The sequence below is a fragment of the Sceloporus occidentalis genome, unplaced genomic scaffold (genome assembly GCF_023333645.1).
Source record: "Sceloporus occidentalis isolate IW3139 unplaced genomic scaffold, rSceOcc1.0.p SCAF_6, whole genome shotgun sequence".
Taxonomy (NCBI): Eukaryota; Metazoa; Chordata; class Lepidosauria; order Squamata; family Phrynosomatidae; genus Sceloporus; species Sceloporus occidentalis.
Window position 1 is genome coordinate 141194025 of NW_028316986.1, and position 23636 is coordinate 141217660.

General features: G+C 43.8%; 1 protein-coding gene across 4 annotated transcripts; it reads right to left on the reverse strand.

The window, feature by feature from the left end:
* Positions 1-2958: 2958 nt before the first annotated feature.
* LOC149311456 (glutathione S-transferase-like) lies at positions 2959-21413 on the reverse strand. Of its 4 annotated transcripts, none has more exons than XM_089531099.1 (7): positions 21344-21413; positions 13308-13414; positions 10365-10416; positions 8698-8830; positions 6512-6659; positions 4557-4688; positions 2959-3574 (listed from the first exon to the last, which is right to left on the reverse strand). In XM_089531099.1, exons 2-7 carry the CDS (start codon positions 13392-13394, stop codon positions 3455-3457), a joined length of 672 nt encoding a protein of 223 aa, XP_089387225.1. In that variant the 5' UTR covers positions 13395-13414; positions 21344-21413; the 3' UTR covers positions 2959-3454. The 4 variants fall into 4 exon arrangements, with proteins under 4 accessions (XP_089387225.1, XP_089387224.1, XP_089387223.1 ...); XM_089531098.1 differs by lacking the exon at positions 21344-21413 and adding an exon at positions 19939-20060; XM_089531097.1 differs by lacking the exon at positions 21344-21413 and adding an exon at positions 14315-15304.
* Positions 21414-23636: the final 2223 nt, after the last annotated feature.

Here is a 23636-nt window from a genome sequence, read left to right on the forward strand (position 1 = left end):
GGTTTGGGTGCCAAACCGGATCGGGACCGGGATGGCACCGCCCAAACCGGGATTGTCCCGCCCCCCCGGCGGGATATGGCAACCCTAGGTGTGTCAGTGGGGGTGTTCCCACTTGGCAGATAAAACGGATTATATTGGCGCGATTCTGATTCGGATTATGTTCCGGCAATAATTCGATTTTTTTCCATCGTTTCCATTACAAAAAGGGACAAATTATCTCGATTCATTTAGACCCTGTTTTCATTCCCATTTATTTTAAATCACTTTATTTTAAAGCGGATTAATTTGTTCCCCATTCCCATTTGTGTCCGCAAGCTGTCGATCAAGCGCCTAGGCTTCAGACGTCACAAGTCTTGGGTTTTTTTTGGGAGGGGGCAGCCAATGAAAATCGGCTGCATCCGAGGCTCTTCTGTTGTGTCTCCCCAGACTAGAAGGAGCCTCTATTCATCCTAAACCCCTTGCTCTTCTGTGTCTCCCCATATTAACTGCCATAACTCAGTGCTAGGGAATCCTGGGAATGGTAGTTTATTATGGCACCAGCACTTTCTGGCAGAGGAGGATAAATGTCTCACAAACACAACAGTTCCCATAATTCCAGGGCAGGTTAAGGGGTCTCAAACCGTATTATTTCTACAGTGGGTTTGGAACTACAGATGAGGTGTTTTTTTTCATAAATTAAAAACGTTGTTATAATTTACTTTAGAAATACACACACACACACACACACACAAATACTGTTTCAGTGAAGAGAGACTCTGCATCCAAAGCCCAGGATTGGAATATACACACACACACACACGCACACACAAATATAAAACCTACAGTTTCAGTGGAGAGAGACTCTGCATCCAAAGCCCAGGATTGGAATACACACACACACACACACACACACACACAAACAAATATAAAACCTACTGTTTCAGTGGAGAGAGATTCTGCATCCAAAGCCCAGGATTGGAATACACACACACACACAAATATAAAACCTACTGTTTCAGTGGGGAAAGACTCTGCATCCAAAGCCCAGCCTTGGCAAATCAGATCAAGGGGGAAAGGCAGCGGGCTTCAGTGAGGAGAGACTCTTTGGGGAAGAGAGAAGGCTCGATCCCCCGCCCTCAGATCCCTTGGTGTCCAGGCTCACCTGTGTCTTCCCATAGTTCCTCTGGGAAAGAGAGAAGGAGCCTCCATTCCCCCAAATCCCTTTGCCTGCCCCATTACTCCCTGCACTCTCTGGGGGGCTATCAAGCAGGCATGTCCTGCAAAGCCAATCTGCTGCTCAGGCAGAAGTGAAAAAAGAAAAAGACTAGTCGGTCCTCCTTATACGCGGACTTGCCATGCGCCAATTTAAGCATACGCGCATGGCAAATCCAGGGATTTTGTCCCCAATGCCGGCGCACGTGCACGCGCGCCGCCATTGGGGACAACTTCCCTCCCTCCCTCCCTTCCTCCCCTCTCCTCCCCCCAACTCTTTCCTTCCCTCCCTCCCTCCCTCCTTACTTACCTTTTCTCCCCGGTGCCGCGCCGCCGCCACCTCAGCCAGAGCCGGGGGGAAGGCCGGGTGGGGGTTTTGGAGGCCAAGAAGCCTCCAGCCTGCCACCCGGCCCTTCTGCGACGGCGGCAGAGACAACGGAGCACCAGCGCCAGAGGCCTCTTCGGCCCACACTCCGCCGCCGCTGCCACCAGCACCTCTGTGCAAGGGCCGGGTCGTGGGCTGGAGGCCTCTTGGTCTCCAGTCCGCCACTCGGCCCCTGCATTGAGGTGCAGGCGCTGGCGGCGGCGGAGAGGGGGCCGAAGAGGCCCCAGGCGCTCGGCCTCCTCCTCCTCCTCCTCTCCGCAGCACCGCCACCACCGCCAGGAGAAAGGCCGGGTGCTGTTCCTGGAGGCCTCCAGGAGCAGCGCCCGGCCTTTCCCCCGTCAGCCATGGCGACGGAGAGGGGGCCTCTGGCGCTGGTCCTCCAGCGCCAGAGGCCTCCCCTCCACGGCTACAGCCGGGAGAAAGGCCGGGCGCTGTTCCTGGAGGCCTCCAGGAGCAGCGCCCGGCCTTTCCCCCGTCAGCCGTGGCGACGGAGAGGGGGCCTCTGGCGCTGGTCCTCCAGCGCCAGAGGCCTCCCCTCCACGGCTACAGCCGGGAGAAAGGCCAGGTGCTGTTCCTGGAGGCCTCCAGGAGCAGCGCCCAGCCTTTCCCCCGTCAGCCGTGGCGATGGAGAGGAGGCCTCTGGCGCTGGTCCTCCAGCGCCAGAGGCCTCCCCTCCGCGGCTACAGCCAGGGGAAAGGCCGGGCGCTGTTCCTGGAGGCCTCCAGGAGCAGTGCCCGGCCTTTCCCCCATCAGCCGTGGTGACGGAGAGGAGGCCTCTGGCGCTGGTCCTCCAGCGCCAGAAGCCTCCCCTCCACGGCTACAGCCGGGAGAAAGGCCGGGTGCTGTTCCTGGAGGCCTCCAGGAGCAGCGCCCGGCCTTTCCCCCGTCAGCCGTGGCGATGGAGAGGAGGCCTCTGGCGCTGGTCCTCCAGCGCCAGAGGCCTCCCCTCTGTGGCTACAGCCAGGGGAAAGGCCGGGCGCTGTTCCTGGAGGCCTCCAGGAGCAGCACCTGCCCTTTCTCCTGGCCGCGGTGGCGGTGCCACGGAGAGGAGGCCAAGCGCCTGGGGCCTCTTCAGCCCCCTCTCCGCCATCGCCGGCGCCTGCACCTCAATGCAGGGGCTGAGTGGCCGACTGGAGACCTCCACATTGGTCTATGAATGAGGAGCAGAGGGGAGGTTGCAATCCACCGGGGGAAAGGCTATGTGAACTGAAGAAAATGGTGCTGGCGATGCAGAAAGAGAACAAAGAGGGTGACACCCCCAGGCCAGCCCCTTGAGCGCTGCTCCTCCCATCTCCAGGCTCCCGAATCAGACACTATTGTCATTCCCATTCGGATACCGCGAATCGGATCCCGGGAGCAAAAATAATCCACGTTAAAACCTATTGTTTTTTTAAACCAGTTTATAGGCATATAATCCAGATTATACGATAAAACCAGAATCAGATTAGAAACTGAATAGGAACGATTCCGGGGCAATGCAGATCAGATTCGGGGTTAAATGGGAACGATGCCCCCTTAATTCTCATCCTAATCGGCGTTTTAGGCCAGTGGGAATGCCAGCAGTGTGATTGTGGTGTATCATGTTACATACTAGACAAATAAATGCTTAACTAAAATACAAATGATGAAGAGTATTTTATTTCATGCTAGTCTAATGGTACTCATTATTGTTACAGTATTGTCAGTTTCTCCTCAGTCAGTCTTGACATTCTGTTATTAATTAAGCTTCATAATGCAGTTATGTGGATTTATTCAGGCCTTGTGCCCATATATGATTGTAGGTAGATATTGGAATGATTAAAAATAACTGCCCAATCCCAATTTTTGCATTTTCCTTGTAGCTAAAATAATGAACCATCCACCATCTTCAGCAACAACTCAGTGGAAAACTTTCATTGCCTCTGCAACTGTTTTTTCATCAGGGGGTGGTTTTCTTGGACTACCAGGCTGCAGAAATTTCTTAATGGTAGGAATGTTGCTTATTCGCGTTTTATAAGCCTAAAAAAAAAAAGGAGAAAGGAGGGAAAGGGTTCAGAACACAGCAATTTTATACCAAAGTAAGAGGCCACCCTTGAATACTCATCTGTCAATTGAACAATAAAAAATGAAATGAGCTGCAATCCTTGACAAAAGTAGATGCATAAATAAAATGTATTTCAGATAATCTTTATTTGAATTTAAATAACCCCAATCTAATTTATTAGAGCAAGAAAGTTTCTCCTCTAAAATTCATGCTAAAATAATAATTATTTTTAAAAATATCACAATTCTGACAGAGGCCAGAAACCAACTGGGTAGCTATGAATGCATAACCAAGAGTTAAGCACTCATGACTGCTTTGTATTCATGATCCCATGTTTAGTCTCTGAATCCCAAATTAATGGTCTCCCAATCCCCACTTAATGGTCAGTAGCCACTGCAATCAATGAACATCTGTTCCCCTGTCGATTGGGAAGCAGCTCCCTGATAATCCTTGTTCCCATGCATGCAATCTCCACTGTGATGGGAGATGGTGAAAGTGACTCTGTTTCTGCCTGCCGCAAAAGAAATCACTTGCACTTCCCAACTGACAGGGGAACAGACCCACATCAATTGCAGCGGCTGCTGACTGGTAAGTGAAGACTGGCATGAACGGAAGTCAGGCTGAGATTAATTATATTGCTATTCAACTTCCATGGTTATGTAACAACATTTATTCTATGTTCCATTTGATTATTTTGCTTTATTAATTAATTATTTTGTTTGTTTGTTTTAGACTTCAGGCCCCATAAGCTCTGCCCAACACCGATAAAAGATTACAGGAACTCAAATCTGGAGGTCCATTTCCTCTAGCCCTCCTCTAGAACACATCAAGCCTTCCAACTGCTTTGTGAATCCATCCCCACATGATCTGAAGTACGTGACTAGCATCTAAGAACCTGCAGGATCATCTCTGGGCTGCCTTATTACATTGCATGTCTTGACAAAAATATTTGCTGACCTTTAAAAGAGGGAATTTGGAGAGAACATCAGCCTTTAACTCTTCTGTTGCTAAAATGGCTTCAAGCAACTGGACATCTGCTTTGCTGAGCTGATTTCCAACCAGAAAATCTTGTCCGTGATCTTTGAGGACCTACAGAGCAGGAAACAGTTTAAGAGACTTCTAGTGCTCCAGGGTCAGTAGTCCTTAAGCTTTGCTCCTCCATGAGTCTTGGATTTCACCTCTCAGAATCCCTGACCACAGTTCATGCTGAAGGGGACTTCTGGGAGTCAGAGTCCAAAGCATGTGGAGAATAAATGCAGACAGCCACTGCTCTAGGGAAATATACAAAACTGAGAGGATATAGCTGGACCATTTTGAAAATCACTCATCTGAACAATATTACATCATTACAGCAGAAGGTTCAGATTAGGGTTGGATTATGTTTCTGAAGAGCCACTGCCAAGTTTTGGACACAATGAACATGCAATTTGGCTGACATCATGCTTTGACAGAGTTGCATAGCATACATAGCATACAGCTTTGCACACAGGCTTTGCTTGTTTGTTTCTTTTATTTATATCCCATCTTCATCCCAAAACAAGATACAAGGCAGTTTATAATGAAGTTATTCATTGACAGAAAAGCTGGAAAATGTTGAGGAGAGCAACCAAGATGATAGAAAGTCTGGAAACCAAGCCTTAGGAGGAATGATTTATGGCAGGGGTTCCAAACCTTTTTGAATAGCAACTTGGCAAAGTCAACTTGGTAAATTTCAGTTCAGAATGTTATTTCTTGTTTTCTTATTTTGATCCTACTTTTTGTTTCTTATTCTTTAATTTTGTTCAATTTTTATTTCTTTCATTTTCCTAGAGCAGCTGCAGAGCACCTGGGAAGTGCAGACTGAGCCCTAAGGGCTCCTCGGAGCACAGGTTGGGAACAGCTGATTTAGGGAATTGGATATGTACACCTTGGAGAAGACAGAGAAGTGACATGATAGCCATCTTTAAATATCTGAAGGATGTCATGTAAAAGATGGAAAGAGACAAACCAGTGGATTTAACTTATATGAAAAAGGTTTCCACTTAAATAACTTTTTTTTTTACTGTAAGAGCTGTTCAACAGTGGAATGGAGGACTCTCATCTATGGTCTTTCAGGACTGCTTTAGTTATATATTCCTGCATGGCAAGGGGCTGAAATAGACGGCCCTTGTAGTCCCTTCTAATTCAGATTCTATGATTGTACTATGCAACCCTTGTACTGGCAACACTATGCAGCTGAATGCACAACCAAAGTAGTCCTACCACCAATTTCAGCAAGGACAACTCCACTTCCATGATCTTGAACTGTATGTCAATGTTCTGCATCCAACAAAAATGTACAACTGCTTCCATGGGAGAACACACACATGCATTAGGTACCAAGATTACTTCAGACATCAGTAGAAGAGTAGGCCAGAAGCATCTAACATTATTTGTCTAAACATTTTCATTATTTCAAGTCTGCAAACTTTCCAAATGGCATCCTGTTATGCCATTATGTCCATGTAAACTGAGTTTTGATTCTGTAAAGTTGAATTCATCATCGCACTACATTTGTACTTTCAGGAGAGAACAGAGATGTAGCAATGTCTTTGGGACCACTGTACAAGCCACCATAGTGCCATGGGTCCTATTAGCACTGCAGTGCAATGTGTTCCCTTGCATAATGGGCCCCCACTGTAAATTGGGGCTCCTCACACAGTGCCCTGCTGTGCAGGTTGCCCCAATACATATCAATTCACTAGAAGGGCTGTGTAGCTACGTCATGGTAAAGTTACAAACTGTAGCATCTGAGGCTGGATTTCAGTCCCCATTTATTCTTCACGTTTGCTACTGATTTCTGATATACCAAAAATTCTCACTGACACCTAGCAAAGACTAACAATTGTTGAGCTCCCGCAACTATCTTGTCTAATAACGTGGTAGCTGCCCACCTTTTCAAAGACTGGGAAATATCTGCCAGTGGCTTTCTCGAGGATGGCTGTCTTTTCCTTCTCTTTCTCCTTTGCATCACCTTGTTTGAAGGGCAGGATCATGATCATTTCATTCAGGTCCACAGCACCTTCACTGTACATATCAATTCTGTAAAAAGAGAATGCTTTCATGATGCTTGATAACCAACTATACCTATGTAGCTTAGGGGCTGTTCAGAGAGTCCCTAAGGGGTGGCCTGCAGCCACCCCTTTTGCAACCAGATCGGGGTTGTGGAAAATGCATGTCACAGCCCTGATCTGGCCTTTCCAGGGTGCAAAAATGGTGCAATAGATGTGGTGCCGTGGATTTACGGCACTCCTTTGGCTTTCGGAGCTCCTTCGGCACCCATTATAATGATATAATGATAGATTAATACTTATAATATTACTAAGTTTAATGAGAATATCACATAATAGGAAAATTTCAAAGCTACAATTAACTTAATTAACACTGTATCTCATATATAATACTTTAAACAACCCTGCATGTTAACATTAGTGTATTGGCCCTCTTGGAGAAGGAAGAGAACTCATGTAATGACAAGCAGACTGCAGACTTCCAGATGTTGTTGGACTGCAACTCCAACATTCATTACCCCTGGCTAGGACTGATGGGAGGAGGTGCAATCCACCAGTCCATTTGTAGATGGCCACAATTTGTCCCTTTAAGAGAGAGGATGAAGCCAAGGCACATTTTAATTAAAAAAAATACAAAATTAATACGAAGCTAAACACAAAATCAAAGCAATTCGTGGGGAAATCTTACAGCAGTGTCACAGGCATCATCCAACAGATTTACATGAATATATTCCATTCCAAGGAGTGAGGGAAATGTACAGTTGGCCCTTTGTATCCGTGGGATTTTTTTTATCCACAGAATCAATCATGGCTTGAATTTAAAAAAAAAAAAAAAATATCAGAAACCAAACCTTGCCGTTTGCCATTTCTTATTAAGGACACCATTTTGCTACCCCATTGTATATAATAGGAATTGATGATCCATGGATTTTGGTATCCATGGGGGGTTTTGGTACCATATCCCAAAGGATGCTGAGGGCCCCGTGTACGATAATCCTGTCTCTTGCACGTGGATAGGCAGAATGAATGTTTTTCTTGGGGCCCTTTCACAATACAGTTATACAGTTAGTTATAGCACTGCAATTCCACTTTAACTGTCACAGGTACATTCTAAAGAATCCTGGGGTTTGTCATTTGATGAGGCACTAGAATTGCTCTGTGATAGAAAATTCCAAACACTCCTCCCTAAACTTCAAATCCCAGGACTGCACAGGATGGAACCATGGCAATTCAAGTTAAATAATACTGCTATAATTAGGTAGTGTGAAAGGCTTTTTTAAAATATCAATTTCTCTTGTAACAAGAGTGCTTTCCAAGTTAATTTAATTTCATTGATTCCCCGAAACAATCTACTTGCCAGAAAAGGTACTTATTTTAATGGATGGATGGATGGATGGATGGATGGATGGATGGATATATATATATATATATATATATATATATATATATATTTATGCATATGTCTATTCAAAAGAAAGCCACAGTGAATTCAGTGTAGCTTACTCAATGTATGTTTATAGGACTACAGCCTTTCATTGTTCACACTGCTTTCCTATAAAGGAAGAGTATTTTGGGGGAAATTATTTTTTAATATAATTTAATTTCATGTAATTCATACAAAACCTTGGGAAAGTGCATTAAATTTCAGTTTGTTGGGATTAAATGAAAGGCTAGAGTAATGGCAAGCAACATGTAGCCCTCCCCATTATGTTGGACTGCAACTCCCATCATCCATCATCATTAATGCCGATGGCTGGTGCTGATGAGAGCTGTAATCGTACAACAACTAGAAGACCACATGTTGCCCACCCCTAGATTAGTGGATGAACTCTGGAGGAATGACATTTGACTTCTAATGAACAAGTCTATGTGAACTCAGTTCTGTTTGAGAAGTCAACTGAATAAACAGTGCTCCACCCAGCACTTTTTGGTTGCAACTGGGAGTGGCAGTGAGCTGGCATATACTGGCTCATAACTTATCAGCAGATCCTTTATGGTAAGCCAGAGACTGTCATGCACAGTACACAAAAGTAGACATGCAGTAACCAAATTTAGAAATGTTGCAGTACAGTGCTCTCTCCTTGAGGTCCTTCCCATAGAGATTGTATTTCCCTGCAATGTAGTTGAGAATGGCTCGGGTCTGCACCATCTTCATCCCATCAATTTCCACCATGGGCACTTGCTGGAAAAGCAGGAATCCATCTTGTGGAAAGAGAGGAAAAATGTGAAGAATACATTTATTTTCCTTGTTATCACATACACACATGCAGACATATGTCTTTGTGTAAGTACAGTGCACCCGTGCCATATGCAGGTGCATCATACGTGGCTTCAAGCTTACACAGAAGCTGCATGGCAATTAAGCAAATGGTGTGTGTACCTATGGTGTGTGCACCGCAACAATACACCCCACTGTTTGCAATGGGGCACAAGCATACATGGAATTCCCTTTATGTGGGGGGGATCCAGAACGGATCCCCTTCATAAGGGAAGGGCCCACTGTACCAACTGAAAATCCTGGATCACATTACTGGGCACTGTATGACTGAATCACTTGCATCTAGCTCTATAAAACTGAAGTATTTAAAAGCAGAAAGACTGGTAAAATCTATCACATTAAACAAAATATGACTTATAATTACACAATAACATACAGAGGCTGGAAGAAATATTCATCCTCCTTTGACTTTTCCACATGTTGTTTTATTACAATCTAGAATGAAAATGGATTTAATTGACACTGCTAGCACTTGATGCACAAGATACTCATTCTTGTGAAGGTGCAAAATGGTTTCATTATGCCACAAAAGTTAAGTAAACAAAAAGAACCTGTTTTCAATCATTTTCTCCAATCTGTTTCAATGTTAAGGTATCCTTCTGGGATTCAGGTTCTAACTGAAAACAGTGCTGCTCAGTGGTTTTATTCAGTTCATTCAAGTATATATTTACAGTTGTCCACTGGATTCATTGGGGAATCCATTCCGGACCCTGCCATAGATAACAAAAAATGTGGGACCTCAAGTCCCATTGTTTCCTATAGCGGTGCAACATGTGCATGGCTGCATATGCCTCCTTAAAAAAAAAAAAAGGGGGGGGGGTTGCTATCTGCAGAAGCTCAAATCTGCAGATAGTAAGCCTGAAGATAACAAGAGTCCACTGTAGACACCCACACATTCTTTTTCCAGCAGCAGGTGACAGGGAAGCCATTTCTTCTCAGGCCCAGCACTTACTAGACCAGCCCCTCCAGGAAGCAGTCTACATCTGGTCCAGAGGTCCTGGCTGTTATGCTGCAAGGTTGCCCAGCATTCTCAAGTGCTGCCAACCCAACTGCAGGACTGGCTAGACTGAGCTGTGACGCTACCCCACCCATGCTGGGGGTTGCTCCCACAAGGGAGCCATAGCCAGTTCTTATGCCTCCCCCCCCCCTCAAAAAAAATCAAAAGCCAGAAGGCATTTTTGCCGGGTGGGGGGGGGGGGTTTGAAAGTAAATAGTAGTAAATAGTGAATACACAGAGAAAAATGTATTTCTTATGTTAGCTAAGCTACATCTGATTTTCAGCTGGCAAAAGCTGCACTAAGAAATAGATTTGAGTGTCAAGTCATGATTCAATCTATATTTGGGGGAGCTGTCTTCCCTTTCTAATTACAGTATGTAGTGTAACCACACAACCAATGCAAAATAGTCAAAGGAGTGTGAATCCTATTTACATATTAAACATTCAGACAGCATACTCACCTTGCTTTAACTTTTCTAGCTCTCCCTTTGACTGGATATATTGTTCTTCAAACTATTTAACAAACAAACAAAAAAGCAAATTATTTGAAGGATCTCCTGACGTAAAGTGCACAATTCCCAAATGTCAGTATTTTCTAGTTTTTGAAAACCAATGAAGCTTGGGAGCAACTATCTTGATTAGCTTATTCTTTCATGTTCATTTATGGCATTTTTGAGAAAAGAATATCGCTCTAGGGAAGGAGGCTGGAGACAGACAGCTAAAAGTGCTATGTCACTTGAAAACCGATCTGAATGCTAGGCAAAAACAAACTCCACTAATAATTCTTCATAATCAAACATTTACTAGGTAAAAAAACAGTTTAGCAAAATAATTTATGTTCTGATTCCACACAAAGAGTTCAAGTTGATATTGTATATAAAATATTTGTTCTCCTAGTTTTCTCTGGGTTTTCCAGGCTATGTGGCCATGTTCTTGAAGAATTTATTTCCAAAATTTCACCTGCATCTGTGGCTGGCATCTTCAGAGGGTGGTGGCATGTATGTGTGTGTGTGTGTGTGTGTATGTACACACACACACACACACTCTTGTGGGACCCTTGGTTGGGAGGAAGTGATTTACATGTTAATCTCTGTGTTGGTCTGTTGTTGAATGGCAAGGTCTCAGGGTGGGAGGACATGCAAGGTGGAAATGTGTCTATTTAATCCATTGTCTGCAAAGAAAACCCCTGGCCCTGGGTGGTGTTCATTGTCATGTGACTTGCCCAAAGTCACCCATGGCTGAGTGGGAATCAAATCCTAGTCTCCAGAGTCCTAGGCCTCATTCACACTGGTGGCATTGCTCTGGAACGAACTGGTCAAATTCGGGGGGCTCCCTCCGAAGCAAGTGCTGACTACCAATCAGGGGCATTTTAACACAAATGCCCTCTTGGAAAATTTGGCTTTAAGGTGAAGGTGCCTGGCTGTCAATCAAAGTTAGTTCCGCGATGGTCATAGGTGACGTTTCCAGCACTGATAGGGGCATCAGAAGTGTGCTTTCCACCCCTCCCTTTTTTTAAAGGACCAGGCACCACTTGTCAAATTTAAAAACCTCTGGGGTGTGTGTGTGTTGTGGGCATTTGGGTCAGTGTTGTAGATTATGATCTTCCCTTGGCCCCATTTTCAACCCCAAAATGAAAGCTAGTGCCATCTCTGTAGCCTGTATCCTACTCCCTTGGCACCCCAGAATGCCTCATACACAGGTAACAACAACAACAACAACAACAACATTAATTCCTCACCTCGGAATGCCAGAAAAGGATGCATTTTTTTTTTTTTTTGGCTTTCCCTAGGCTACCCCTGAATTCCTTAGAGACAGTAGCAAAAGCTGCATCAATTTGCCAATTTGCCTAATTGGAAAGAGAAGCATTACATTCGATTTCTAACAATCGTTCGCTTTGCAGCAATCATTCCAAAGGAAAAAATAGGCTACCCCTGAAGACAGTAGCAACAGCTGTATCAATTTGCCAAGTTGCAACATTACAGTCAAATTCTAAGGGGCCATTCATTCTCATTGCAGCAGTCATTCCAAAGGAAAAAATATGCACATTTTTAGCCAAAAATAATTAAAAATAATAAAATCCAAAGGAAAAAGGTCTCTGCTGGATAGCAGAGGCTTCCCTTGCTGTAGCGCCCTGACTTGCCCTGACTTGACCCTTGCTCCTGCTCATGATCTATCTATATATCTATATATATCTATATATCTTTACCTACAAACATGCGCATTTTTGGCCAAAAATAATTTTAAAAAAATAAAAATCAAAGGGAAATGGTCCCTGATGGATAGCAGAAGCTTGGTCTCTTCTGCTCCCCCTGACCTGCCCTGAATTGACCCCATCAGTCACCCCCTTTTTGCCTCCTGTCACCCTTTGCATCCAGCAATTCCCCTTTTTTTGGCTCTTTCCTCCTCCTCCTTCTCCCCCTCCCCTCCGATGAGGGGAGGGAATGCTCTGACCTCTGCCCGCCCCCTGACCCTAATCCCTCCCTGAATTTGCCCCAAACATGATCGAGGGCAAGTTCATATTTCGCTGAATCCGGTCTTTTGAGAAAAGACGGATTTTAGCCCAATTCTGGATACCCCAGGGTAAGGGGCATTTCCTTGTGCAAGCCTCGACATGGATTGTGACAGAATCAGGCCCAATATGAACTTCACGTGCAAGAATCGATTTCAAAACCGATGTAAAAGGTAAAGTGAATGGCCCCCTAGCCCACTATTTATTGTATATAATGGGACTTGAGCATATATGGATTTTGGTGTTTGCAGGAGGTCCTAGATCCAAATCCCAGTAGATACCAAGGGCCCACTATACAGAAAAAAAACAGAGGTATGCTATCATTTCTAAATATGGCTATTTAGACCTTTAATTTAATTCTGTTTTGCTCCAGAGGGGATTGCCCTTGGAGTGCCATGAGAAATGGAAGAGAGGACACACAGGGAGGAGGGAACATTCCCTCTCCACCAATGCAACATTAGCTAAATATAGCAGAGAGGAAATCCATACTACTGTCCTGCAACATATCTTCTTGCCAAATTAATTTTGGGTGAGAACTGGAAATACACTTGGACACCACATTTAGATCACCTCAGAGTAAATTGCACATTGCCAAAAGAAACCGAGGGAAGCATAAGACGCCTCCTGAATTTTCCCAAACTCTAACCATTGCACCACATTGTTTTCCAAGAAATAACTACAGTTCTTCCAACAGCAAGAATCAGCTGCCTGCATTGGTCTGTTCACTATGTGTAATGGTAAACCCAGCTTCTGAAGTGAGTGAGTACTGGCATGAAATTAAAACTCCTCTTTCCAAACCTGCAACAAAGGATTTAACCACTTATCATTATAAGCCAGTACCTCAAATGAATTCTTAAACAGATATGATCTATTTGAAAAGCAACTGAAAACAAACCTCAATCCCAGCTGCAGCCAGCAGCCACCTTATGGGTTCCATTCGGCCTCTTGTATTGAAGTAGTGAAGCTTAGGTTTTCCAGCCATGTTTCCAAGTGTTTTCTATCCTGTTTTGACAAAAAGGATAGTTTTAAAATGAAATTATATATGGAAAGTGGAAAATTAAAGAAACAGCAGGACAGCTTTTAAAATCTTTATTTTGCTTTTGTTGTTGCTTTTAGCAGGAAATAAACTGATATTTAAAAAAATGAAGAATACTTTTATTTCATATTGCATACAGTACACATAAACTACGATACTAAAAGAAGTTAACAATATTTAGGCCTGTTACAGACAGGCCAAAATAAAGCTGCTTCGAGTCACTTTGGAGGTATGGTATTTCAATGATGCATGTGTCCTAAGAGTCCAAAAGCCGCACCAAAGCCATGCTCCAGTCCTAAGGACTGTAATGCAGCTTTGGTGTGGCTTTTGGACTCTTAGGACTCATGCATCATTGAAATACCATACCTCCAAAGTGACTCGAAGCAGCTTTATTTTGGCCTGTCTGTAACAGGCCTTAGTCTCATTTGAGGTTCATATCCCCTGCCCACAGAGCAAACCTCTTCATCAGATATTGCTTGTGTCTTAAAATCAGTTATTACACACACTATCTCCCTCGTCTCTCAACCATTTCTCCAAATCTCTGCCATCTGCCATATTTCAATTTAATAAAAAGCAAAAGATAATGTCCTCTTTCTGAAATGAAACTTTTAATTTCCTTCTCAAGGTTTTTATTCCTGTTCTAGCCTTTATGTTGATTTTTCTTCACTACAGTTTTATCAACTGGCTACTGTTCTTAGAACAGTGAAAGTCTCACAGAACCGTCTTACACACATGAATTCAAAAGTAAACCCCATTGAGTCCAATGGGGCTTAGCCTCAGCTACATGGGTCTAAATCATACAGCAGTTTTCAAACGATGGAAAAACCAACAAGAAAATTAAATGAAAAGGCTGATTTGTTAAGTACCTCATTTTTTGAAGAATGGGGAGGTTACCCATTTGGGTAGGTTCCATTTTTAAGTTCTTCATCTAAGAAGAAAGAACTGAACCACTAATTGAATGTAAAAGTTGATGAACAGCTTGAGTGGAGTTTTTCACTCCAGTTTCATCCACGTTTCTGAAAAAAAGATCCCATTTTGGTGGGATACAAATCCAAATAAATAAATAAATAGATTGAACTCTACAGACTTCCTATCTCCTGCTTTGGGTTCTTTCTCAGGATAAGCTAACCAATGTTTCTGGCCAAGGGATTTTAGGGGACACTTCCAGAGAGTAGCTTCCTAGTCTTCCAATTCATCACTGTGGAGGTCCCAGCTCCATGCAGAATTGCTATCAACTGGCCACACTGTCACTCACCACTCCAGTGTATGCCCTTTGTCATGTTCTATCCAGTTACATGTAGCAAGAGCGAGTGACATGAAGCAAGATCCACTGTTGTTTGGTTCAACTTTATGGCCCATTTCCCCCATCCTTTCTTCAAGATCCCTCCATGAACATGCATGCAGGAAGGTATATTTGTACACTAGAATGCAAGCATATGCACACACAGCCTGCAAGATGTATATAATGGTTGTTGTTCTATGCCTTCAAGTCATTTCTGACTTATGGTGAACCTAAAGTGAACCGATCATGGGGTTTTCTTGACAAGATTTGGAGCATGTTTGCCATTGCCTTCCCCAACCCAATGGGTTTCGTGGCCCAGTGGGGAATTGAACCCTGGTCTCCAGAGTTGTAATCCACCACTCAAACCACTACACCACACTGGCTCTCTACAGGTTTTAAAAAGCACAGCAGTTTCCTCCACTTCCTGCAGCTTTGTTCAAAGAGATCCAAAACTTTTGCCTTTACACTTCCATCCCTCTATAACAAGTAGACAGTGGAGTGACTAAACTGCATTGGACAGCCTGGCATAAAGAAGGCTTTATCCCTTTACTCCCCCACTCTAGTGATCTGATCAGAATTTGGATCCATGATGACCCTGCTAGTTATTTGCATGAAAAAGAAACTTGACCATTTTCTGCAGTCAAACTCAAAACCAACCACCAGAGAGACAATCCATACCAGACAACAGTGGAAGACAAAAGAATTGTGTGTGTGTGTGTGTATTGTGCCTTCAAGCTGCCTGTTGACTTATAGAAACTGCATCAATTTCATAGGGTTTCCATAGGCAAGGAGTACTCAGAGGTTGTTTTGCCAATTCCTTCCTCTGAAATACAATCTGCAGAACCCGATGTTCATTGGTGGCCACCCAACTAAGTATTAACGCTTACGTAGCTTCTAAGATCAGATGAGATCTGGTGTCTTTAGTCCTTTTATTTAATTATTTAGCCCATTTATTTACTTATTTAGTAAAATAAATAAAATTATACTGTATTCCTTTATAGTGGAATTTTAAGGAGGCAGATAAAACAATAAACAATTTAAAACAATTCCACATTGAAACAAGAAGTGTCTTAAACACATGATGAAAAGTTAAAGCAGCCTGAAATGCTGCAATAATTTAGAACTAGGAATATATACATTTAAGTTACATTAAGCCCCAAAGGCATTAATAAAAAGCCAGGTCTTGACAGGGTGCCAGAAATAAAGCAAAGCTGGTAGCAGTCAGGGAGGGCATCCCACAATTGGGGTGCAATAGCCAAGAAGACCCTCTCCCGTTTTCCCCCACAATATACTGCTCCCTGCAAACAATACTTGGGAAGATTATATACATACACACTGTATATATATATAGATAAGCACATCAAGTATTTTTCAAATAACTAGATGCTAAGCTTTTTTGTGGGGTTTTCGAGCTATGTGGCCATGTTCTAGAAGAGTTTTTTCCTGACGTTTCGCCAGCATCTGTGGCTGGCATCTTCAGAGAAAGCCATTTTGCACTTTGTCGTAACTAGCCTCCTGAATTCAGGCCAGTAGCAAACTAGCAGCCGGGGCAGCTCCTTTAAGATTGGTGTTATGTGTATTCCAGCTTCGGGGGGGGGGGGGGGGGGACTGCATTAGCTGCAGCTTCTGGCTCATTTTCAAGGGCAGCCCCATGTAAAATTCATTACAATCACAGTCTAATTGAGAAGTTACAGTGCATGAACCACTATAGATAACTTATCCTTGTCCAGGAAAAGCAGTAGTCAAAGTCTGCTGGTGCCAAGCCTTCCAAGCTACAAAGTCCATTTGGGCCTCCAATGGCAGGGATGGCTCTTGAAATACCATCAAGCTGTGCACCTGTTCAGGAGGACCAGATGTCATAACCACAAAGGAGGACAAGACACCGCAGAATGTAGGACATTCAAGGACAATGGAGGACAGTACAAAATAAAAACTTGAAACACTAATAAAAATATAAGCTAATTTCACATGGTTTATTTACAGCTGCATATACTGTATTTTTATTACAATACAGTGGACCCTTGTTATACGCTGGGGTTTGGTTCCAAGATCCCCCATGTATAACAAAATCCGTGTATGCTCAAGTCCCATTAAATATAATGACATAGCAAAATGGTGTCCCTAATAATAAATGGAAAATCAAGGTTTGATATTGGAAATTTATACTTTTTTTTGAACATTTTCAAACCGTGTATGCTTGAATCCGTGTATAACAAATCCGTGTATAAGAAGGGCCGACTGTACTGACTATACTGAATTTTTATTATATACTCAGCCATATTTGGGTGATGACTTTTTCTTCAATAACATGCCTTGGTGGCTTGCAATACACTTATAAAATCCTGCAAAAGTCAAGGGGTGCAATTGTGGAGGGCTGACTGTACCTCCCTCTTATTGAGAGTCAGCTTCAGTTCCCTGGCCCTGATCCAGCATCCAGGCACTGATCCAGCATCTGTACAATCCCAACCCTGATCCTAATTTAGGTCACGGACTGTGTTTCTTCCCTAGACAACCCACCTTGCCCTTATGGACCCTTACAAAAACTAACCAAAAGGAAATGTTTCCATTCCTTGGTTTACTTTGCTCAGTTTTTTTCTTTGGCTAACCAAGGAGGAATTACATCTCTGCTTTTCTTTGTGTGTCTTCTGATTGTAAGGCTAAACGCAGGGAATTGCCAAATGGGTAAATTGCTCCAGAGAGCCAGTGTGGTGTAGAGGTTTGAAGGTTTGCAACCCTGGGGACCAGGGTTTGATACCTAGCTCAGCCATGAAGCCCACTGGGTGACCTTGGGCAGGTCACACTCTCTCAGCCTCAGAGGGAGACCATGGCAAAGCTCCTCTGAACAAATTTTGCTCAGAAGACCCCATGATAGCTTCACCTTAGGGTCACCATAATGACTTGAAGGCACACAACAACAACAACAACAACAGCTAACTGCTCTGAGAAGCTTTGAGGCTGAAGAGAGGAGTATAAATACTCTAAATGAAAAGTAATATATATACATGGGAAGCTATCTAGACTAGTATTGTCAATTATGACGAGCAGAGGCTCTGGTGTTTTAGGCAGGAGTCTTTCCAAGTCTTTCCTCCCTGAAGATCCTTATTGATTTTTATTCCATTTACAGGCTGAGTCTCCCTTATTCGGAAATCCAAAATCCAGAATATTCTTTTATATGGCTAGTTGAGATAGCAACACGTTTGCTTTTTTGACAATTCAGTAGACACAAACTTTGTTTCATGCACAAAATTGTATTAAAACATTGTATAAAATGACCTTTTGGCTATTTGTATAAAGTGTAATATGGAAATTAAATGACGTTTATGCTGAGACTTGAGTCCCATCTTCAAGATATCTCCTTATGTGCATGTAAATATTCCCAAATCCAAACAAATTCCAATTTCAAAATACCTCTGGGTCCCAAGCATTTTGGCTAAGGGAGACTTAGCCTGTATTGATCGGAAATTATTCTACATTATAAAAAGTTTCTATGACTAAGGTTCAATCTGAGGAAAACTGCAGTGTGACAAGCCTTATAATGCATACTTTTCAGATTTTGGAAGACATTGTTGTCAATGGCAGGCCTTCATGGGAGGTTCAGCCCCGAAAATGTGAGACAGGTATCCCCTACTGAGAGTGACCAGATGTCATAAGCCCAAAGGAGGACAAGGCACTGCAAAATGGCCAAGAAAAATGGAGGACGTGACCAAATAAAAGCTAAAAAACTTAATATAAATTCATGCTTCATAGGAGTTTATCACACAAAGGAGATTGGGAGTGTATCCCGTGAATATCCTGGAAAAATCATGTAATTACACAAAATGATGTCACACAACGTCACACAAAACCCACTATTAAAGTGGTCGCAAAGAAGCATTAACACACATCTTTTTACTTTGGGGATTTCAGCGACAATGCATTTCTGATATCACATAAAAATAATAACCATTCGCGCAATTGCTTGCCATTTTCACTTTATTTGCCGGATGCTTTAAATGCACTTTAATCTCTCTCTAAGGCTAAAATTAGTACCAGTGTGATCAACTCCTCAAAAGGGAGGACATTTTGGAATCCCTCCTGGAAAAGAAGGCTGAAATGGAGGACATGTCCTGGAAAAGTAGGATGCCTGGTCATGCCCTTTGTGATCTCCCAAATACTAACCATGCCTGACCACTAAAATAGAAAAGATGGGGTGTATTTAGGGTAGGATGGGGATGAAGCCAAGGCTCTCGAGAGGAATTACGCAGCCAAGCAGTAACTGCAGAAGGAGGGGAAAGAAGCCCTCAACTCCTGTCACTTTTGTTACTGTTGCAGTGTGCCTCAGGGCAACCCAATCCTTGCCAATCCTTGGCAAGGCTTGCTCAGAGGAGGTGTGCCATTGCCTTCCCTTGAGGCTGAGAGAGTGTGACTTGCCCAAGGCCAGCCAATGAGTTGTCATTGTCATTGGAGATTCGAACCCTGCACTTCAGACCCTCAAACAACTACAGAAACCAAGAGAAGGTGCCAAGGCCCTTTGGGTGAGTTGCCAAACCAGTCCTTATGTAACCTCTCTCTTTTCTTTTCTGCAGCCTTGCAGTTCTGCAAAAACAAACACCCTCCCGCCTCTTCTTCACCCAGAACTTTCTTTTGGAAGGAAAGGGTTTGAAAAATTAACTCTTTCTTTCTTTCTTTCCTTTTTTTTTTTTGGCCTGGGCATGTCACACTCTCTCAGCCTCAGAGGATGGCAGTGGCAAGCCCACCTCTGAAGGAAACTGCCCAGAAAAACCCACAGAAGCCATAACAACTTGGAAGGCACACCCAGCAACAAACCCCAAACTTTGCCCTGGGGTGCCAGTCACACTCTCTCAGCCTCAAGGGAAGGCAATGGCAAACCACCATCATCATCTCTGAAGAAACTTTGCAAAGGATCGTTTCATAATAAGTCGGGAAAACGACTTGAAGGCACACAGCAACAACCACAGCTGGCAGCCCTTGTAGCTTGAAGGCATGACCCTCAAGGGCACAATAGTGCAAGTTGTTTTAACACAAACCTCAAAGGCACACACCCTGCCTGTTTACACACAAGTCAAGGAAAGAGTGGACTCTTTGGTTTCCCCAGCCCTGCTTTCTCAAGCCCTCCCTTCAGCAAAGCCACTGTACAAACAGACACACAACACAACACTAAAAAGAGGGCTAAGGTTTAGGCACAAACAACCCCAGAAAAATACTTAACAGCACTGAAGGGGCTCAGCTCAGGCACCAAAGGGACTCCAGCCTTTGAGGGCGGGAAGGAAGCAGTTCAGGGGCGGTTTAGGAGAGGCATTTCAGGGAGGAGTTGTTGTTTTTTAAAACGAGCCTTCCCCTCCATTTCTTGCCATGGAGGCTTTTGGTTTTTTTGGAAAGGGGAGGTTTCACATTGCAATGTCTCTCAGTCACCAACACCCCCCAAAGGAATGGCCTCAAAAGATCTGCCAGCAAGGGGGGAAAAGCTGGTCTGCCAAGGGCTGCAAAAGTTATGGCTGGCTAAGCAAAGCTTTGGTTGCTGTTGTTGTTGTGTGCCTTCAAGCCAGTTCTGACTTATCATGGGGTTTTCTTGGCAATGTTTGTTCAGAGGGTATTTGCCATTGCCTTCCCCTGAGGCTGAGAGAGTGTAACTTGTCTAAGGTCAGCCCTTGAGCAAACGTTGTTGTTTGCTGTTGTGTGCCTTCAAGCCGTGTCCAATTTATGGCGATCCTATCGTGTGATTTTCTTGGCAACAACAGCAACATGATGTTTCTTTATCATTCTCTTTTCAACAAAGGGCAGTACCTCAGAACATATATACAACCAAAAGTGAATGATAAAACACAACACTATAAAATGCTAAAATAATGTACCAATATGCTAAAAACAAAACGCCTAAAATCTACTAATATGCTAAAAAGAAAATGTTCAGAGGAGGTTTGCCATTGCCTTCCTCTGAGGCTGAGAGCGTGTGACTTGCTCAAGTTCACCCAGTGGGTTTCATGGCCCAGATGGGAATTGAACCAAATGTACTGAGCCCCAAAAGCCAAAGCAAAGAGGTTCTAGTCCCCCTCCTCCAGCTGAATCCTTTAGTTTCCTCTCCCTCCATCGACATCCTTGTGGGGAAATGAAAAGTCATAAAGGGAAAACTGTGGAGCTGAATCCGCACTGAAGAAATAATCCAGGTTGGCACCATTTTAACTCCCATGGTTCGATGCTATGGGATTCTGGACAGTGTGGTGGCGGCAGAACTCTTTGGCAGAGAAGGCGAAATGTTTCACAAAACTACAGTGCCCAGAATTTCATAGCATTGAGCCATGACACATAAAGTAGTACCAAGCTGGATTATTTCTGCAGTGTGGATGGAACCAAAGGGGGCAAGGTTCCCTGGGCATCCATCCTCCTGATTGTATGGATGGTGCTATAAAAACCTTGTCTGGAAACAGAGAGGGAAAAACCCTGTCCACCCGAAATGCTCCACAAGTAAACATATAAATAGTGTCCTATGAGGACAGTTTGGAGATTAATGGTAGTATTGGGATAATAATAGTTGTATTATTCCACCCATCCTTCCCAAGGCTGCTGGCCTTCAGCTGCAAAGCTGTAAAGGAATTTTTCTAGCCCAAATACTAACCTGCTGCTGGAACTGGAAGAGTATCTGCAAGTTCTTCTCATGCACAAGATAGAATATGTGTGAAAGTCTCTTATAAAGCCCCAGGGAGAAGTGAGAACCACCCACCAGGAGGAGAAAGTCCTCTCTGTGAGCACATGGGTGTGCCTTTAGTGATAATGTCTTTTCACCTACAGCTCAGTGATATCGTGGCCTTTTATGATTGCCATCTACCAAAGGAAATGTTCTTTCTTTCACCCATGATGTTATGTCACAAGAGGTTGGTGACCAGATGTCCTAATCACAAATGAGGGCAAGGCACCCCAAAATGTAGGGCATTCGAGGAAAATGGAGGACGTGGCCCAATGAAAGCTAAAAAACAATCATATGAATTCATACTTCTTAGCCATGCTCAACATGGAGGACATTTTTTGAATTCCTCCTGGACAGAAGGCTGAAATGTGGGACATGTCCAGGAAAAGGAGGGCATTGGATCATTCTGAGTGCAGCTGTGCTGTGTACATGTCTTTTTACTATACTCCACCTATTGCTGTTCTTGTGTGCAATCAAGTCGTTCCCAACTTCTAGCAATGCTATAATGGAGTTTTCTTGGCAAGATTTGTTCAGAGGCGGTATGTGATTGCTTTTCCCTGAGGCTGAGAGGGTGTGACTGGCCCAAGGTCACCCAGTGGATTTTGTGGCCAAGCAGGAATCAAAACCTGGTCTTTGTAGACCAACACTCAAGCCACTGCATCACACTGGCTCTCATACCATGCAATAATCTCATACATTTTATCAATATCCAGGAGGTTGGTTGCTCCTGCTAGAACATGCAGACAAAGGCATAACCCACCAGACTGCTGAATGAGTGGCATCTGCATTGAGGGTTATGGGCTTCTAGTCAATGGATTGGTTTGCATGAAGAAGGCCACAGATTCAGCTCATGGCTTTCTACAATTAACAGTATTTCAGCACAGCTGGAAGGTCACCACTTGAGACTTGAGGAGTTCTCTGCTGGTCAGAGGAGGAGGAACCAGGGTAGGTGGACTCATAATTGAGCTTCATATGTTCTAAGAAGCATCATGTGTTCTGATTGTTATGGGAGAAACAAATCTGCATGTAGCCTGACAGTTCATATCAGAGATGAGAAATGTACATACCTTCAACCTTTGTTGAACTGTAATATCCAGTGGCATCACTAGTGACACCAGGTCAGGCCCTTCCCTTCGACAACTCCCCTCCCCGGCAGCACTGCCCCACACCAGGTGACACCAGGGGTGGGGAACACCACTGTTAAGGGCAATGGATAATGGGAGTTGTAGTCCAACAAGATTTGGAGGATTAAAAGTTCCTCATTCCTGCTTTACATATATCGTACAAGTTCCCAGGCTCAGTTCATGGCACCACCAGTAAAAGGGATCTATGGTCACAGGTCTGGGGTGGCGGGGAGGAAGGGAAATGGTGTAGAATGCTTAACTTCTGTTTACCTGAATATTCGGATTGCTTTCTCAGATAATATTCTGTCTTTTAAAATGGCTTATTTTTGATCTTCTAGTGCAATCTGTTGTTGTTGTTGTTGTTGTTGTTGTTGTTGTTGTGTATCTCCAAATCATTTCCAATTTAGGACAACCCTAAGGTGAATTTGTACTATTTTTTGGGCATGTTTCTTCAGAAGGGTGCCATTGTCATCCTCTGAGGCTGAGAGAGTGTGACTTGCTCAAGGTCACCCAGTAGGTTTACATAACTAAGCTGGGATTTGAACCCTGATCTCCAGAGTTGTAGTCCAATGCTCAAAGTACTACACCATGTCCTAGTCATTGATCATTCATATATCAGTCTCTAATAGTTGCTCTACGTGCTTCCATTGCTGGGCAAAACACATAGCTGGCATCAGATGGTATCACTTATACTTTCAGGCTGTGTCAGGTCAGTGTTTGATGGGTAATCCATCCATTCTATGTATACATGCAGATGCAGAAAAGCTCATCCAGGGTGGAGGCGAGGGAGGCACGTGTTTCTGCTGCTGCTGCCTGGCTCGCCTGTGTTGTGACTCTGGGTTGCAGCCTGTTGCTGCGAGGAGGAGGGAGGGAGGCTTGGCTTGGCTTGCTGGGCCTGTGGCTGGCTTCCCAATTGCCTGCCTGCCTGCCTTGCCCTCTTTCTTGTTGGATTGTCTTGGCTATTCTTCAGACTGGTACACACACACACACACACACACACACACACACACACACACACTCTGACACAGACACATACACACACACATAATATACACACACAGACACACACAAACTACAATTCCCAGGATTCCCTGGTTTGA

Coding starts and splice junctions, on each gene's coding strand:
- LOC149311456 (XM_089531099.1), bottom strand. CDS start 13,394: ATGGCTGGAAAACCTAAGCTTCACTACTTCAATACAAGAGGCCGAATG. Junction 8,831..10,364: donor GCTAGAAAAGTTAAAGCAAG/GTGAGTATGCTG, acceptor TCTTTCCACAAG/ATGGATTCCTGCTTTTCCAG. Junction 4,689..6,511: donor ATTTCCCAGTCTTTGAAAAG/GTGGGCAGCTAC, acceptor CCTGCTCTGTAG/GTCCTCAAAGATCACGGACA.